Genomic DNA, 18472 nt, shown 5'->3' with positions numbered 1-18472 from the left:
AGGTTCAGTTCATGTCATGATCCCAGGATCCTGGGATCCAGCCCTATACCCGGCTCCCTGCTCAATGGGGAGCCTGCTTCTCCCTCTCCCTCTGCCACTCCCTGGCTACTTTGTCAAATAAATAAATAACACATCTTAAAAAAAAAAAAAAAAAAAAAGGGAAGCCACAGATGGGAAGAAAATGTTTTAAAACATACATTTGAAAAATGACTTGTATTTGGTTTTTATGTTTTGTATTTATAAAGAACTCTAAATTCAGTAAGACAATTTAAGTAAAAAAACAGGCAAAAGATTATGGGAAAACCATTCACAAAAGGAGATATATAGATGTAAAAACATGAAAAGATGCTGGACAACATTAGGCATCACAGGAATACAAACTAAAACCATAGTGAATTATTACTAGATAGCCACCAGAATGGCTAAAATCAAAAAGACTGCTTTATACACCCAAAACTAATGTAATATTGTTTATCAACTATACTTCAATTAAAACAAAACAAAACTGGGGAACTTGGCTGGCTTAGTCGGTAGAGCATGTGACTCTTTGATTTCAGAGTTGTGAGTTCAAGCCCCACACCAACTGTAGAGTTTACTTAAGGAGTGGCTCAGTTAGGTGTCTGCCTTTGGCTTGGATCATGATCCCATGGTCCTGGAATCAAGCCCCGAGTTGGGCTACCAGCACAGCGGGAAGCCTGCTTCTCCCTCTCCCACTCCCCCTGCTTGTGTTCCCTCTCTCACTGTCGTCTATCAAATAAATAAATAAAATGTTAAAAAAAAAAAAGAGATTACCTAAATGTAAAACCTTAAACCGCCGCCCCTCCCCCAAACCCCAACACCACTGACCTTTGCAAGTGATGGTGATACTGGTGAAATAAGAACGTTCACACAGTGCTTGTGGAAGCAAAAACAGCATATCCACTTTGGAAACACTTTGGCAGTCTCCTAAATATTAAACACACACCTGACCATATGGTCTAACCATTCCACTCCTGGGTGGGATTTTATTAGAAGGAAATGAAAGGATACGTCCATACAACCAATCTGTATGCTACTGTTCAGAGATGGCTTTATTTGTAATAGTCCCAAACTGAAATAACCCAGATGTCCATCCGCAGATGAATAAATACGTAATTAGATCACAGTATAACCATAGAGTATGTATGAACTATTACAGGAAACAACATGAATTTCAAGATAGTTATGTTGCATGAAAGAAGCCATACCTTCTCCCTCAAGTAAGAAAATATATTGTGTGAGTCCATTTACACAAATTTCTAGAGAGTGCAAATTGATCTATAGTGGTTGCCTGGGCATAAGAAAGGGTGGCACAAAGGAAGGACTGAAACACTTCTTGAAGTGATTGATATGTTCGTTATCTTGCCTACAGTGATAGTTTCACAGGTATCCACATAGGTAAAAATTTTATCAAATCCTATACTTTAAAAATGTACAATTTACTATGTGTCAATTTCATCTCACCAAAGCTGCAAGAAAGAGGGAGCATTAAAAAGAAATGAACTATCAAGCTACATGGAGAAATCTTAAATGCAATACTGCTCAGTGAAAGAAGCCAATATGAGAAGACTACATATGGGTATGATTTCAGTTACATGACATTCTGGGAAAGGCAAACTATGGAGACAATAAAAAGATCAGGGGTTGCTGGAGGTCTGGGGTGGAGGGAAGGATGACTAGATCAAAGGGGATTTTTAGGGCAGCGAAACTACTCTGTGTGATACTACAATGGTAGATACATATCATTACGAATTTGTCAAACCCATACAGAGAATGTAAAACACAGAATGAACTTTAATATAAATTAGGGACTTTGGGTGATGATGTTTTGGTGTAGGTTCATCAATTACAACGAATATACCACTCTGGTGTATATGCTGATAGTGGGGGAAGGCCCTGTGCAGTGGTGCAAGGAGTGTGTGAAAATTTGCCATACTTTACGTTCAATTTTTAAAAACATTTTTTTCAAGTAGTAAAATATACACAGCATAAAATGTCATTTAAACTTAGGTGTGAGGTTCAGTGGCATTAAGTACACTCACACCGCTGTGCAACCATCAATCACTATCATCCACCCCCAGAACTTCGTCATCCCATACTGCAACTCCTTGACATCACAATTTCGCTGTGAAACTAAAACTGTTCTAAAACAAACAAACAAGCAAACAAACAAAAAACACACACCACAAAGTCATATTAATTAAAAAATAAGGGGGGGTGGCATGAACCTACACGGACAAAAAGAGAGAAAGACGACAATAGCAATAACATTTTGGAAGCTGGAAAGCAGATGGATGAGAAATGACTAAAAAGCTGAAGAAAGAAAATCTTATACTAACAAGAAACATACTTAGGCCCATTCATATTTGATAAAATTCCTACTAAAACCACAGAAAAATACAGTTTTTCACTTCTCAGCTCAGACAAAATGAAAAGATCTGCAATTTCCAATGAAACTCTCTGCTTAGCCCCCACATTCTTTTGGCTTTCCTCATACTTCTCTGGTACCTCTGTTTGAGGTTCTAACCAGAATTAATTGTCAAAGTTCTTCAAGGCTCAGGCTACACGTATTTCCTCTTATGCTATACTATTCCCTAAGTGACTTACTTAATCCACACTGATGGCTTTAATTAAGATACCCAAATTGATTCTGGATTTCTCTTCTGCACTTTAGACCTACATGATCTAATGCTAACTTGGCATTTTTCTCTTGATGTCTCAATACCACTCAAATTCAATGTCCCCCAAACTAAACCCATGATATATCCAGCACTCCTCCACAGCAGATTCCCTTTCAGCAGACCCACATCAGCGGTTTGTCCCCCTTTCTGTGTATTTGCTAAAGTTAGAAATTTAAAGTCAATTTTGATACCACCCTTTTGCTCACACCCTGTTATCATTCATCAACATTTGTTTGTCTCTATTATTTTGGGTCATCCATTTGTCTCCACCTTCTTCACTACCTTCTAATCCAAAGTATCATAATCTCCTTTCTGATTTACTACAAATTTCTTTCCAGTTGATCACTCCTTATCCTTTATGGCATCTTCTAACTCATTTTACCCCTGCAGCCAGAATATTTTCAAAATGTAAATGAACCTGGACTTTAAATAAGAACTTAAAAAAAAAAGAAAAAGAAAAAGAAAACTGGTGCAGCCACTGCAGAAAACAGTAGGGAGGTTCCTCAAAAAGTTAAAAAAAACAGAACTACCCTGGGGTACCTGGGTGGCTCAGTCTGTTAGGCATCTGCCTTTGGCTCAGGTCGTGATCTCAGGGTCCTGGGATCGAGCCCCACATCGGGCTCCCTGCTCAGCAGAGTCTGCTTCTCCCTCTCTCTCTGCCCTACTTGTTCGCTCCCTCCCTCCCCCACAATCAAACACACACACACTCACACACACACACACATACACATATCTCTACCCTATGACCCAGCAACTGCACCACTGGGTATTTAATCCAAAGAACACAAAAATACTAATTCAGAGAGATACTACATGTACTCCAATGTTTAACAGCATTATCTACAATAGCCAAATTATGGAAACAACCCAAATGTCCATCAACAGATGAACGGATAAAGAAGATGTGGTACATATATACAATGGAATGTTACTCAGCGATCAAAAAAATGAAATCTTAATATTTGCAACAACATGGCTGGACCTAGAGTATTATGCTAAGCAAAATAAATTAGTCAGAGAAAGACAAGTATCATATGATTTCAGTCATATGTAGAATTTAAGAAAAAAAAGAGCAAAGGGATAAAAACAGAGAGGCGGGGCGCCTGGGTGGCTCAGTGGGTTAAAGCCTCTGCCTTTGGCTCAGGTCATGATCCCAGGCTCCTGGGATCGAGCCCCACATTGGGCTCTCTGCTCAGCAAGGAGCCTGCTTCCTCCTCTCTCTGACTGCCTCTCTGCCTACCTGTAATCTCTGTCTGTCAAATAAATAAATAAAATCTTAAAAAAAAAAAAAAGAAAAACAAGGCAAAGGAAGAAATAGATTCTCAATTGTAACTGATGGTTACGAGAAGGTTTAAATAGGTGATGGGGATTAAGGAGGGCACTTTTGTAATGAGCACCAGGTGCTGCATGGAAGTGCTGACTCACTACATTGTACACCTGAAACTAATATTGCACTGTATGTTAACTGGAATTTAAATAAAAACTTAAAATGTAAATCTGACCCTGTCAACCCTTCCCTGCCTCCACACCACCCAAGTTGCTTCTCATATCCCTTGAAATAAAGATACAAGGCCCTACATGGTCTGGCAACATCTCTCTTTCCATTCTTATTCTATAACATGATCCCTCTCTCTTTTGGTGGTGTTGTTGACGACACTCCATCAGCTGGTATGGCCTCCTCTGTATACCATCTTCTGTATGCTAAGAAATTTGTTACCGATCATCTTTCAGATTTAAGATCTTTATTTTTTCAGGTAAATGTGACTTAAGCTAAATATGTCTCTTTACAAACTTTCATAACATTGTGTATTTCTGCCCTGTAGCACCAGTTATAATAGCAATTTTGTTTTCATAGTTATTTAAAAATCTGGTTTTCCCAAGGTTATAAACTCTCTGAAGGCTATTGGGTTGTGGCTTACCGCTGTATCACCAGTGCTGGACACAAAGTAGCCCTTCAATAAATATCAAAGAGACAAGGAGGAACTGAACTTCCTTGAATCTGTACATATTATACAGTTATTAAAATAGATAACATGCAACAGTATGAATCTCAGACATTACCTTGAGTGAAAGGAGTCTGACAGAATACATACTGTATGATTCCCATTATAAGATGTCCAAAAACAGAAAAAAAACTAATTGCTGGTGTAGAAGTCAGAATCATGGCTATTACTGGGAAAGGGTTATTGATTAGAGAGGGTCGTGAGGGAACCATCTGGGCCTAGATAGGTTATATATTTTAATCTGGGTGGTGGTTACACAGATGTGTATACACAAATACATACACGATATACATACACATGTACATATTCATCACTTTTTTTAGTATACTTTTCTGTATATGTTTTACCATGACAAAAGGAAAAAAAGGAAGACATTTTTGGGAAAAAAGGTAAAAAACTTAAGTATGGATGAGAAATACGCCTACAAGACCTTGGCAAATTAACTAGTTTGCAGAACATAATATATGCTATGATCTTGATTTGGTAAAACAATACACGCATACAGTTCTTCTGGTTTCTGCAAAAGACAGAAGTCCTACATTAACTAACTTAAGCAAAAAATTCATTTACTGACACATACCTGGAAAGCTTACTTAGCTTCAGTGAAACTCTCTAGACCATTCAAAGGCTAAAAATTATTAGGGAACCACTCAGAGGTCACAGGATCCCTGTTCTCAGAGTGCCAGAACCAAGCCTAATCAGGTTTCAAATGAGACTTTTCAAGCTCCATCAAAAAGTCTATGCTCCGGGGCGCCTGGGTGGCTCAGTGGGTTAAAGCCTCTGCTTTCGGCTCAGGTCATGATCTCAGGGTCCTGGGATCAAGCCCCGCATCGGGCTCTCTGCTCTGCGAGGAGCCTGCTTCCCTCTCTGCCTGCCTCTCTGCCTACTTGTGATCTCTCTCTGTCAAATAAATAAATAAAATCTTAAAAAAAAAAAAAGTCTATGCTCCTGTGTATCTGAAGAGATGTGCCATGTAGTTACAGAAGAAAAGCGACAGCAAGCTAGTTTCCAAGCATCAGTCCCTCATTCTAAAGACACACAGAGTCTATGAATTGCAGGCATCTGAACTGCTTTTCAGACGGGCAACTCTATATAGCTCACTGCAAAGTGAACAGGAAGAATTCATTTACTGTTGGTATGGATTCTTACCAAAACTTCAGGAAATCCCATATAGTCATATGCAAATCTTCTAATAACATAAGGCCTACAAGTGCTCAGTGCTTCAAAAGACAAAAGTATACCCCACAAGTCACATTGAGCCTTATGATTTCTTAAATTTACAAGTAATGTTTTATTAGAAAATTTCCTAGATCAAGTTGGAGATAGCCATACATCAATTTTACAACCATTGCTTTTTTCAAGTACTTAGAAGAATCGGATATGTTTCATATATCCCACACATGAATGTTATTCTTTTAATCATTTGGTGACATGAGTATCTATAATGCAGGCTGAATCATGAAAAACTGATGATATTTAACCACTTGTGACCTACAAAGGGCATTTTCATATGATTCAGACAAAAACCAAACCTTGTGAACAAAACAAATTCCCTGCCTCTGTGTGGATCTCACATGAGTGGTGGGGGGAGCATCGCAAAACAAATGAATATATGGTATATAAGATGGTGTTACATACCTCAAAGAAGAACATAAAACGTTAAAAGGGATACAACAGAGTATAGGGCAATGGCTGTCACTTATTTTATATGAATGGTCAGGGGAGGCTTCATAGATGTAACAACATTTGAACAAAATCCTGAGGAAAGAGAAAGCAAGCCTCTAGATTCTTCCACAATGAGAAAATATCATTAACGTGAAAATTTCTGCCAAGCTTATGCTAAAAAAAAAAACGAGAACAAATAATTCTGCTAAAACCAATTGAGTGTTTAAACAATTATGGCCCTAATTAAACTCTCAGCCAATCTATACCAAACAAATACATGCCATCAAAATTAAAACGGACATTTATAAGCTCTTATTCTACACGCAACACACATTTCATGGGAACATTATTTTTCGTCCATGTTTTCAATCTAATAAATATTCACATATAAGACTATACAAAAACATAAAGCAATTCTTACATTTTCTGAAGAACCTGGGCCATCACAACCCCATTCGTTAAATCTTCCACGGTCTGGCATGGTGCATCCACATTAAATGTCTGGATCTAGGGAAAAAAAGGAGGGGGGTTGGTGGGGGGGGGAGATTCTCTGGTTAATTACACAGGAGATTTCTTAGGCTTCCTTTTGTGATTATCTCATTTTGATAGTTAGAATAAATTTTAAAAAGCAGTAGAGTTGGAAAATTTTTCCCTTATGGGAAATTTCCTGCAGGTTCTCATTGTCCCTTAGGTAGAAAAGAAATTGAGGTGGACACCTGGTGACACCCCAGCATTCCTTCTCCTCACAGATGACCAATCTAAGCAAGTCATGGTAACTCCATTTCCTCTACCAGTGACTAACTTAGGATTCACGGGGCAAAGACAATTTGAACCAAAGAATTGGAGGGAGATGCTTAAACTTGAGTTTCTAGGAAAGAAGAGCCAATCTCCTCTTGCTGCGGTCAAGTATGTTGCCTCAACTGCCACCAGCAGTCATCTTAGGGCTCTTAACAGAATATATTTTAGGAAGAGGCTGATGCACTCTAAGACAGAGAAGAGGAATACAAAGAACTGGGTCCTTGAAAAAATTGAGCCACTGAATTGAAAAAAAAAAAAAAAATGTGAAGCTTATTTTGTGAAAAAGACGTGCTTAAGGCTGGCCAGACAGAGATTTCATTTATTCAAAACCAAAATATCTTTAAACAGACATAGAATTCACATTCACTATAGTTGAGGTTAGATATTCAATTTTGATTATAAATGTACTGTGAATTAGATCTAAGTTTGCAAAAAAACAAAAAACTAACAACTAACTTTGCGCTGGTCAGCATGACATGGCTGAGAAATAGAAATTATTTCCATAAGATAATACAGCTGAGCCAACAATGATTATACCCAGTAGTGCAACCAAGATTTAGAAGGAAATAAATCATTGAGAAAAGACAGATGCGGCCATGCTCTCCCAGTTTATAGATTAGCAAAATGAAAGAGTATGACAGGATGTGCAAACAGCAACACAAAGATTAGAAGTGAGTGGGATGCAGTCTAGGAATGAAAAACAGCTTAGCATGGGATGGGGGGGTGGGAATAGGAAGAGATGGAAGAGGGAAAAGAGTATAATGGTGAAAGATGGGGCATTACTGTGCAAAACCTCATAAGTCACGTTAGGACTTTATTCTAAGAGCAATGAGGTAGGAGGGTGGCTAAGCAAAGGACTCCATGAGACTGAAGCCATGAGATTTGCGCTGTATAAAGATCATCCCGGGGCGCCTGGGTGGCTCAGTGGGTTAAGCCGCTGCCTTTGGCTCAGGTCATGATCTCAGGGTCCTGGTGATCGAGTCCCGCATCGGGCTCTCTGCTCAGCAGGGATCCTGCTTCTCTCTCTCTCTCTCTCTCTCTCTCTGCCTGCCTCTTCGTCTACTTGTGATCTCTGTCAAATAAATAAATAAAATCTTAAAAAAAAAAAAAAAATCATCCTGGCTGCAGTATGAAGAAAGGATTGGAGGAGAAGAGGCACAGAGACCTATTTTTGTAGGTTTATATTATTAACACAGATGAGGTCAAACTAAGTAGAGACAATGGAAATATTGGGAATAACACTCAAATCTTCTCACATTTTTATTTATTGGGTTACATACTCAGAAGTGAAATTACTGGGGGTGCATGGGTGGCTCAGTTAATTAAGCATCTGCCTTTGGCTCAGGTCATGATTCAGGAGTCCTGGGATGGAGCCCCCACATCATGCTCCCTCCTCAGTAGGGAGTCTGCTTCTCCCTCTCCCTTTGTCCCCCCATCCTGCCCCACTGGTGTGCTCATGCTCTCTCTCTCAAATAGGTAAATAAAATAATTAAAAAAAGATTCTTTAGAAGTGAAGTTACTGGGTCAAAGTGTATGCACATTTTAAGATTTTTGATAAATACAAACTGCCCTTAATTCTCGTAATTGTTTTAGTAATTTTCTCACTTAGTAACAGTAGGTGAGTATCTAATTCTCTGTACTGTATCATTTATCAAATCTTTAAAAAAAAAAAAAGCTACAGACAAATGCAGTCAGTAGCTTCTTTATATTTCCTATATGGGAGAGTCTTATGAATAGTGAGGATTACAGTGGTGGAAACTAAAGGAATTATCTTAGAGATCACATAGCAAATAGTTTTTATCTAAATATCCATTTGGGAGAGTAATGAAAAGAAGCCATCCCCTGACACTAACTTCATATACAGCAGAGGTTCAATATAATTAGTAAATGAATAAATGGAACAAATAAATATCTGCAGGAACTGATATAAAATTTTATTCTATATTATCTCCAGCTGTCTCAATAGTAATGTGATAACAATGTAGTTTAAAATGAGATAAGCACCTGCTTTCATTTTACAGTTGATAAATTCATCTCTCATAGGTTTAAGAGGAAAAAGAGACAGCAGTGAGAGCCACATCTCATTTATCTCTTAACCACTAATCTTAACACAATGTCTGACACAGAATAAGCCCCAAGTGAGCATGTTTTGAAAGCCCCAGCTTTGCTCTTAATTTGCTGTGTGAACCTGGATGTGCCAGTTTACCTCTCTTAAGAGTTTTTTAATCTAGCAATTGGGAAAAATACCTTATGGAGAGGTGTTCTGCTAAAGGCATAAATGAGAAAATGAATGTAAACTAGGTATTTTGAAAAGTTTAAAAGCAGTGGTTCCCAAACCTGATGTACATCAGAATCATGTGGCAAGTTGCAGAAGGCTGGGAATTGACTTTTAACATGCTCATCAAATAATTCTTATGTGGTGGGACACTGGTTGGGCATTTGCAACCCTCTGATCCAAAGCAGATTAGAAAACGGTCTCTGACCAATTAAAAGGAAAAAACTCAATAAAGCAGATAATTCTTCAATAAATGTAAATAATTTAGTTCTAAAATTCTATTTCTCTCTTGGGACTTAGAAAAAACTTATCTTTGTTCTGATTTTTAAAATGTGGCTTCTAAACAATTACTTTCTCTATATTGGCTCTTAAGGTAAATAAATACTTGATCATGAAGGCTACATGAAGTCCACCTGTGCTTGAAATAAAAGCAGGTGCCAAAGGAAATCTAGCTTTATGGAGTTTCCTTTTGGGATGATAAAAAGTGTTTACCACAAACCACTGAATTGTACATTTTAAAAGCATGTATTCTGGGGCTCCTGGGTGGCTCAGTCTGTTAAGCATCTGCCTTCAGGTCATGATCCAGGGGTCCTGGGATCGAGTCCCCTATCGGGCTCTCTCCTCATCAGAGAGGTTCCCACTCACCCTTCCTGTGCACCCCTGTGCTCTGTCAAATAAAGAGAATCTTAAAAACACTCTAAAGGAGGGGCGCCTGGGTGGCTCAGTGGGTTAAACCTCCGCCTTTGGCTCAGATCATGATCCCAGGGTCCTGGGATGGAGCCCCCCATCGGACTCTCTGCTCAGTAGGGAGCCTGCTTCCCTTCCTCTCTCTCTGCCTACTTGGGATCTGTCAAATAAATAAAATCTTTAAATAAATAAATGCATTTAAAAAAAATAAATGCATTTAAAAAAACACTCTAAAGGAAAAATTTAAAGAACGAATTTTATGGTATATGAATATTTTAATTTTTAAAATATCTATCATCTACTAGTCTCATCAACTGAGTTTACATCTACAGGATGTGTCTGGAGATCAGCACAGTAAAATTTAAAGATAATTACACCTAAGTGCATTAAGGTGTGAAATTCTACCTAAAAGATCATAACCTCTCTTTCAATTCCAAGAAGCTCTATTAACATCTCCCAACCTCCCTCTCACCCTCCCCCACAAAAGCATGAGAAAAGTAAAACAGGACATCACCTGGAATTAGTATCTCCACAGCAGTTCTCAACCAGGGTGGTTTTGCTCCCTAAGAGACATTTTTGTTTTTAACAAATAGGTGTGTGCTACTGGTATCTAGTAGGCAAAGGCCAGGGTTGCTACTTTTATAGGTTTTTTTTTTTGTTTTGTTTTTTTTTTTTAAAGATTTTTTATTTATTTATTTGGCAGAGAGAGATCACAAGCAGGCAGAGAGGCAGGCAGAGAGAGAGGAGGAAGCAGGCTCCCCGCCGAGCAGAGAGCCCGATGCGGGGCTCGATCCCAGGACCCTGAGATCACGACCCGAGCCGAAGGCAGCGGCTCAACCCACTGAGCCACCCAGGTGCCCCATAGGGTTGCTACTTTTAAATGTCATACAATGCACAGGGCACTGCAACTGAATTCTCCAACCCCAAATGCCAATAATGCTAAAATAAAAAATCCCTGCTCTTAGAGCAGTGGTTCTCAAGGTATATGGTCCCCAGGCCACTAACAACAGCATCACCTGGAAACCTGTTAGAAATCAGAATCTAGGGCGCCTGGGTGGCTCCGTGCGTTAAAGCCTCTGCCTTTGGCTCGGGTCATGATCCCATGATCCCAGAGTCCTGGGATGGAGCCCCATATCGGGCTCTCTGCTCAGCGGGGAGCCTGCTTTCCCCCTCTCTCTAACTAAGTAATATGAAAATTACAAGGATATGCTAATGTTGCTGGGTTTCGCAGAAGAAATGTACTTAGCCTATGTGATGATTCTTTTCCCACTAAACTGATAGCGTTCCAGATTTGTTCTGGTTTTTTAGTGTCTAAAACCTAGGAAAGAACAATCTTTTCACGTAAAGTTCAAGAAATTAGGCTTGACAGGTGCAATAGGCAGGGCAGATTTCTGTAACAGGTAAGAATACAATTTGACTCAGGGTGGGGAGAGGAGGTAGAGTGGAAATTTTCAAGCACATCCTGCTGAACTTGCTTGCTGCATAAACTCTAATTTGGAATTTAACCTTAAGGTGTTTTCCACTGGTAGAAGGATACTCTGTCTTTTCCTAACTATTCCTCTTTCAACAAAAATTTGGAACATTTGATTCTTGGGCTAGGAGGCATTCTGATACAACAACTATTTATCCAGCATTTAAGGCAATTCGATGTCCACATAAATGAATCCTGGACAGACAACTAATAGTCATCCCTTTTAAGTGCCTGAGTTTTCATTATTTTAACTATTTCTAAAGTTAGTTCTAAAGTGGAAGAATTTCTAAAGTGTACTATCTACCTCCTACCTGTACTAAATGCTAAGTACTAAGTGAAAATAAACTTTTGATATTCAAGATCCTAATTATGATCTTCAGTAATTGAGCATGGAGGTTCTTGAATTCGGTAAGGCTGTCAGCTCAAAGAATGAAACACGTAGTACTGAGCTTTCAGTTTTTGGATCTTCTAGGTCACGGGCAGCTGCCTGTACCTTGCCAAGTGCTGAAGTTACCGCCTAATCTTCTTTGTGCACAGAACCCACATGACCAACATGGCTGTAAGCTTATGTAGAGTAAATTAGTCCAAATGGGAGTCTTGTCTTTTCTTTTTTAAGTAGGTTCCATGCCAACTGTTGGGCTTGAACTCAGGACCTTGAGATTGAGAATCACAAGTTCTACTGACTCAGCCAGCCAAGCGTGCTAATGGGAGTCTTCTTTGGAGCGTATTGCATACTTTTCTCCCCCTTACACTTGGTTTCGGAATTGTTGGCAGCATAAGCTGGCCTCCAGATATGAGGGGAATGCTAGGCTAAATGTACACTTTTAGCTACCTCATTTTCTGCATAAATATTTATTCTGCTTTTTATAATGACAAAGGGAAGCCAGCATTTAAACTCAACTTTATTTTGAAAGATTTCAATGCACAAGGTTTTAAAATGTTTCCAAATCTTAGAATTGTACATCTTTGCAGAGACTCTGCCCCTCCAGTTGTTACTGAAAATCTCCAATCTTATTTTTTCCATAAATTTTCCCTTTTGGGCCTTCCAGTGACAATTCAAAAATTCTTTTCTACAACACCATATTCCCTGGTTTTCAGGGAATCTGATAACCTAGGTTTTGTTTTCTTGACATTTACCAGATCCTAAATAGATGCTCTCATACTGTGTGTCTCCTCAAACTTCTCCAAGACTCTTCCTCTATATTTTTATTAGCAATTCTCACTCAAATAACTGCAATGATCACCATCTTTTTGCAGATGGCCTTCACATACACCTGTTTTCAAGACTTGTCTTTCTAGACTTTAAACCATGTAGCCCTACTTCAGATTCAGTTCGCTTCCTCATCTTTGCCCTCTTGCCTTTTTCTAGCATTGAGGGAGGAACTTACTTGTACAGACTCAAAAAAGCACACCTTAAGATCCCCATCTTCTGTTTACAACCTCTGCCAAATCTATTCCTGCCACAGGATCAAAGAATGTGGTCATTCTTTTCCTTTATCTCTCCCATGCCTTGGCCACATTATGCAGCTTAATAGTTTCCCTCTTCTCTAAAATACAGTAATGAAACCCTTCTCGTCTGAAATTGGAGCCTACTATATTTGTAAGCTATATGTTAACTATATATTCTTGCAAAAACCAAAAAACACCCTGAAATCCCAGTAATAGCCTAACATAAAAATTATAGAACATATCAAGTCCTAGCAGCGTATGTATTATTTCAGAAGACCTAATCTGATTCACAGAACACATTATGAAAATCTGAGTAGGGGCACATGGGTGGCTCAGTTAAGCATCTGCCTTCAGCTCAGATCATGATCTCAGGGTTCTTGGGCTCAAGTCCCATGTCCAGCTCCCAGCTCAGCACGGAAGTCTGCTTCTCCCTCTCCCTCTGCCCCTGCTACTGCTCTCTCTCTCTCTCTCAAATAAAATCTTAAAAAAGAAAGAAAAAACCTCAGAGTATTTACACTACCTTTGTTACAACCTACCTAATGCAATGCTTCTTTAACCTTTCCGTGGAAGTGCCCCCACACAGGAAAGTAACACATAACATTTCAGAGATGTGAAACGACTCAGGTACCCCTGAACAGAATTTTTTTGACATCTGTATCTTATCTTTAACATTAACCCTAATGCTGTAGTCACCTCAATAAATATATTAGTGTCCTATTCTAGAAATGACATTTAACATTTTTAGCAGTGAGTAAAACTCCTGGAGAAAGCACTAGGTTTATCCCGAGGCTCTGCGGACCCCATACATACAAACGCACAGGCCAAGAACGGACACCTAGGTTTGTGAAACACAGCCTGGGTTTTAGCTTCCAGAACTGTTTTTATAGTTTAATAAGTATCTCCACGCGGCTGACTTTTTCATCTCCGAAGCGTATCTCGCATCTTAAATACCGTCTCTGGATGCCCTTCCGCATTTTCCCTACCCTCCCTTCAAAGTACTTTTCTCTTCCAGGGCACCCGGCTCATCCCGCAAGGGGCTCCCCTCCACTGCTCTGTGAACGCTACAACAAAGGCGAGGAACGTCGTAACCAGGGGTTCCGAGTGCGTCTACCGGCTGCGCCCGGCGCAGAGACAGCCGAGCTCCGGCGTCCCCGGCAGCGCGAGGGAAGCGCCCGCGCCTCGTCAGCTGCAAACAACAACAATCCTAATCACAGTGCCGCCCGCGCCCCATCATTAGCCTCCACCGGGCCGGTTTCCACTCGCAGAGCAGCCAACACCTCAAGCCCGGCAAGTTTCCCTCGCACTCGGGGCCGAGTCCCCCCCTCCCCGCCCGGCCGCTCCCCGCCGCCCACCGCACGGCCCGGCCGCCGGGGTCGACGCGGCCCGCATCGGCGGCCCCCGGCTCCGCCCGCCCCAGGCCCCGGATGTGACGGCACCGCCGCCCTCGGCGCTCGCCCCCCGCCACAAGTGTGGGGGATCCCGGAAAGAAGGCCTAGGGGAGGGGGTCTTCCCCGACGCGCCAGTCACCACATACCCAAGTGAGAAGGCTCTCGCACAGCTCCACCCGCTCCACCGACTCCACGTTGAACATCTTCCCCAGCTGGGGCTCGGCAGTGCCTCCCCGCCTCACCAGAAACCGCTGCCGCTCGCTCTGGGGCTGCGTCCGAGGGTCGGGGCAGCTGACCTGGCCTCTGGCCCACCTTCTCCTCAGCCCCGGCCGCCGACGACCGCCCCGGCGCTGCCAGCGGCTATCGCACCGTCACCCCCGCTGCCCCTCCTTCTCCTTTCACTCGGGACCGCGCGCCCGCCGCGCGCGCCTCCGGCCACGCCCGCAGCCTCGCGTCCCCGCCTCCAGCCCCCACACCCCTCCTCCGGAAAGCGCCGGCCCTGGCCAGAGCCGCGGCGGACGAGCCACTGCGCACAATCACGCTCGGGCCGGCCCGCCTCCCCGCCGCCGCCGCGGCGCGCGCCCCGACGCCGGCCCGCTGCGTGTCGCCGCGCGCACGCGCCCGGCCCTGGGCGGCGGCGGCGGCGGGCGGCGGCAGCGGCGGCGGGTCTTCCCCGCCTGGCCGCTTGCAGCTTCACGGAAGCTCGGCAGTGCGCGTGCGCCGGTGTCCGCACTCCTAATTAAAAAAGACCTAGTGGTTGCCTGGGAGGGGTGGCGGGGGCCGTGCCCGGAAATAATCTCTAGTCTCAGTCACCGGGAATTGGCGAGGTATCCTCTGCGGTGGAGAGGTACGCGCCCCCTCCCCCTCCCAGCCGCCCGGGCCGCGGCCGGCCACGCCCACCCGGATCCGGGGGCCGGCGCTCTGGCGTGGGCGGGACTGCCCCGGGGTCGCCTTCGGGCTTCGGGGCAGGGGGGAGTCGCCGCCTCGGATCCCGGGGCTCCGCCTTCCTTTAGGAAGCCCGAGGCTGAGCCCCAGAGCCTCCCGGCTCCCGCCCGGAGTTCCGGAGGCGGTGGAAGGGCCGACGTGGCGGGCGTCTCGTGGTTCTGGGCGCTGGGCCGGGTGAGAAGAGCCAGCCGTCCCTTCCCAGGTCGCGGTGAGCGTCGACTCCCTGAAAACTTCGGCTGCGTAGTAGGGAGAGGGTGTGCGCCAGTTGTGAGTCCGCGAGGACCTCGGCCGTTCTAGGGCCTGCTTCTCCTCGTGCGGAGCTGGCAGGCGGCCTTCTTGTTGGATGGCTCGGCGGGTGGTCCGCCGCGAGCACCCACCTTTGTAGAGGCGTGGGTTTCTGCAGGGATATCAATATATTTTTATGCGATACGACCTATGCAGAAAAGTGCATACAACGTACATGGTTAAAGAAAAATAATGATTAACACCCGGATAAAAGAACACTGCTCACCCCTCAGGAGTCCTACCCACACCTAGTGTTCCTTCCTGAGAACAGTTTCGTCCCTAGACTTGTATGATACTTTCCTGCTTTTCTTTCTAGCTTTACTGTCTGTATATGCATGCCTAAACGATGCAGTTTTACTTTGCTTGTTTTTGAACTTTTATGAATGGGATCAGTGTATTTTGTGGCTTTGAATTTATAGTAAATTTGTATATATCTATAGGTAATTTTTATTGCTGCCTAGTATTCCATTGTATGATTGTAACAGCGTAACCATTCTGTCAATGGACGTTTTGTTGTCCGAGTTTGGGGGTACTAAAAAGAGTGCTGTAAGCATTCTTATACCTGGATCCTAGTGCAAATCTGTAGGGGGTTTCTTTAGGATACATGTCTTGGAGTCCTAGGAGAATCGTTGAGTCCTAGGGGTATACATAACTTTATCAGGTAATGCCAAATTTATTTGGAATGCAGCAAACATAACTTCCTAGAGCACGTCTTTGGTTTGCAAGTTCTGGAGCCCCCCTTTTCCCATTAGGAGTAGGTTTTATCTTTGAGTATTCATAATCAGGTGAGTTTTTAATGATGCCTTACAGAGTCCCAGTTAACAATTCACATGTGATGAATTTATTTTGTAAATGTAAGAAAAATCTTACCTAGACTCTTCTCAATGGTCTTTAAAAAAAAAAGTATTCTTCCCTCCACCATGGGCAGAGAAATCTTTAGAAATAATAAATGTGTACTACTGGCCTTGTTTCCTCTGTTGGTGCCTCTGGATCTCGGTCAAACCAGAGTTCTTACATTCCATGCTAAGTCCCTAGCACTTTAATGACCTTTAACCCTTGTTGGGCACATAAAATCAGTAAGTATATGTTACATTGACTGAAGCCTGACTCACCTGCAACTTGTCTTTGGAAGTGGAGTACAAGATGCTAACCTTTTCTGGAGGGACTGGTATAGTGAACACCTTCACTCCAGCTGCTTAGGTTTCAAGATTTTGACACAAATGACCTAAGCCTCCTTTTTCAGTCTTGACTGCTCACCCACAATACATTTATGTTTGATACTGCAGTGTTCTTGACATTTCATTTATGGCTCCAATTACCCTCAATGAAGGAAATTATATTAAAAGCTTCTTGTATGTAATTATCTATGGAAGTGATGATTATCATGTTTCTACATGAACTTGGGTAAAAAGACCGAGTTTCTCCTTTGGAAGTTATGCAATTTCCTATATTTCCCTTATTCTTAATTATTTTTTTCTGAAAGTTTTGGAAAAAAACAAGGAGGTGAGTGCAACTTGTTTTAGCTGTCTCCTTACTCTGGTTAGTTGGAGACTAGTTCTCATCTATTATAGCTGTGTGTCAGACTTACTTATTTTTATAGCTGCTTATCAGATTTAAATAAACACTGTAGTGTCCTGCGTGGCAATGCTCCCAAATTTATGGAGTATTCCCGGGGAGTACATATTTATAGCTTTGATTAAAGAGAATTTGAGGGGCGCCTGGGTGGTTCAGTGGGTTAAACCTCTGCCTTAGGCCCAGGTCAGGATCTCAGGGTCCTGGGACAGAGTCCCACTTCCGGCTTTCTGCTCGGCGGGGAGCCTGCCCCCCCCCCAACCGCCTGCTGCTCTGCCTACTTGTCATCCCTCTCACTCGGTCAAATAAATAAATAAAACCTTAAAATTTTTGAATTTGAGATGCAACATAGTGCAGCTATGGGGAAGGCACGACTAAGTTTTATAATGGTTCTTGACAGTTGTTAATTATAGTAATCAAGGATGCCTAGCTGGCTCAGATGGTTGGGCATGTGTCTCTTGATCTTGGGATTGTTAAGTTTGCGGTCCATATTGGGTGTAGAGATTACTTTAAAAATAAAATCTATAAAAAATTAGTAATCAAAATACTGTAGCTTGAATTTACTGAGAGCCTATATGATGAGCCCAGCAATATGCTAAATACCTTCATTATCTCGTTATAAAGTCCATTAAACAAAAACCTTTTGGGGGGGTGTCAAACAAGTGGGCATTTGGGGGGCACCTGGCTGGCTCAGTAGGTAGGGCATGCGACTCTTGATCTCAGTGTTGTCAGTTCAGGCCCATGATGGGTGTGGAGATTACATAAAAGTGGGCATTTGGTGTGGTTAAAATTAATTTTATATATTTTACATATGAGGAAGCTGAGATGCAAACTTTACGTAAGTACATAGTTGTCTGACTCCAGAGCTTACGCTTTTCTGCCATTAAGCTATTCCTCAATAAGGCTTAGCTAGTTAATCAGCAGCAGACCAGGGGTGCCTGGGTGGCTCAGTCTTCAAGCACCTGCTTTCGGCTCAGGTTATGATCCCAGGGTCCTGGAATCCACCTCCACGTCAGGCTCCCTGCTTGGCGGGAATCCTGCTTCTCTCTTTCTCACTCCCCCAGCTTATATTCTCTGTCAAAGAAGTAAATAAAATCTTAAAAAATAAATAGCAAACCGAAGCTAGAAAGCAGTTCTCTTCAGGCTTCTATCAATTATACCACCCAGTTTCCAAGACCTATGGTGTTTTGTTTCTGTGAATCTCAAATAGTAAAAATGAAGTCCTGGTAACTCTT

The 18472-nt window shown here is 42.4% G+C and overlaps 2 protein-coding genes across 9 annotated transcripts in view; one reads left to right on the top strand and one right to left on the bottom strand.

Moving 5' to 3' along the window:
- LOC111144603 (hook microtubule tethering protein 3) overlaps window positions 1–14940 on the bottom strand; it is a 110686-nt gene extending 95746 nt beyond the window's left edge. For both annotated transcript variants that reach the window (XM_022498983.1, XM_022498984.1), the window contains exons 1-2: window positions 14582–14940; window positions 6789–6874 (exon numbers count right to left, since the gene is read on the bottom strand). In XM_022498983.1, the coding sequence (XP_022354691.1) occupies window positions 6789–6874; window positions 14582–14638 (143 nt within the window). In that variant the 5' untranslated portion in view covers window positions 14639–14940. The remainder of the gene's footprint in view (window positions 1–6788; window positions 6875–14581) is intronic.
- A 219-nt stretch (window positions 14941–15159) lies between these two features.
- The window catches only part of LOC111144574 (ring finger protein 170), a 47115-nt gene continuing 43802 nt past the window's right edge, over window positions 15160–18472 (top strand). For 3 of the 7 annotated variants that reach the window (XR_002640412.1, XM_022498934.1, XM_022498935.1), the window contains exon 1: window positions 15356–15588. The gene's annotated coding sequence lies outside the window, so the exon portion shown is untranslated. Of the gene's footprint in view, window positions 15283–15355; window positions 15589–18472 lie in introns of those variants that run through there. The other 4 variants (XM_022498940.1, XM_022498936.1, XM_022498938.1 and 1 more) reach the window with 3 other exon arrangements.

This window comes from Enhydra lutris, unplaced genomic scaffold (genome assembly GCF_002288905.1).
Source record: "Enhydra lutris kenyoni isolate GAN:26980312 unplaced genomic scaffold, ASM228890v2 scaffoldscaffold11, whole genome shotgun sequence".
NCBI lineage: Eukaryota > Metazoa > Chordata > Mammalia > Carnivora > Mustelidae > Enhydra > Enhydra lutris.
Note: the sequence above shows the minus strand (reverse complement) of the source record. Positions and strands in the feature narration are given on the sequence as shown.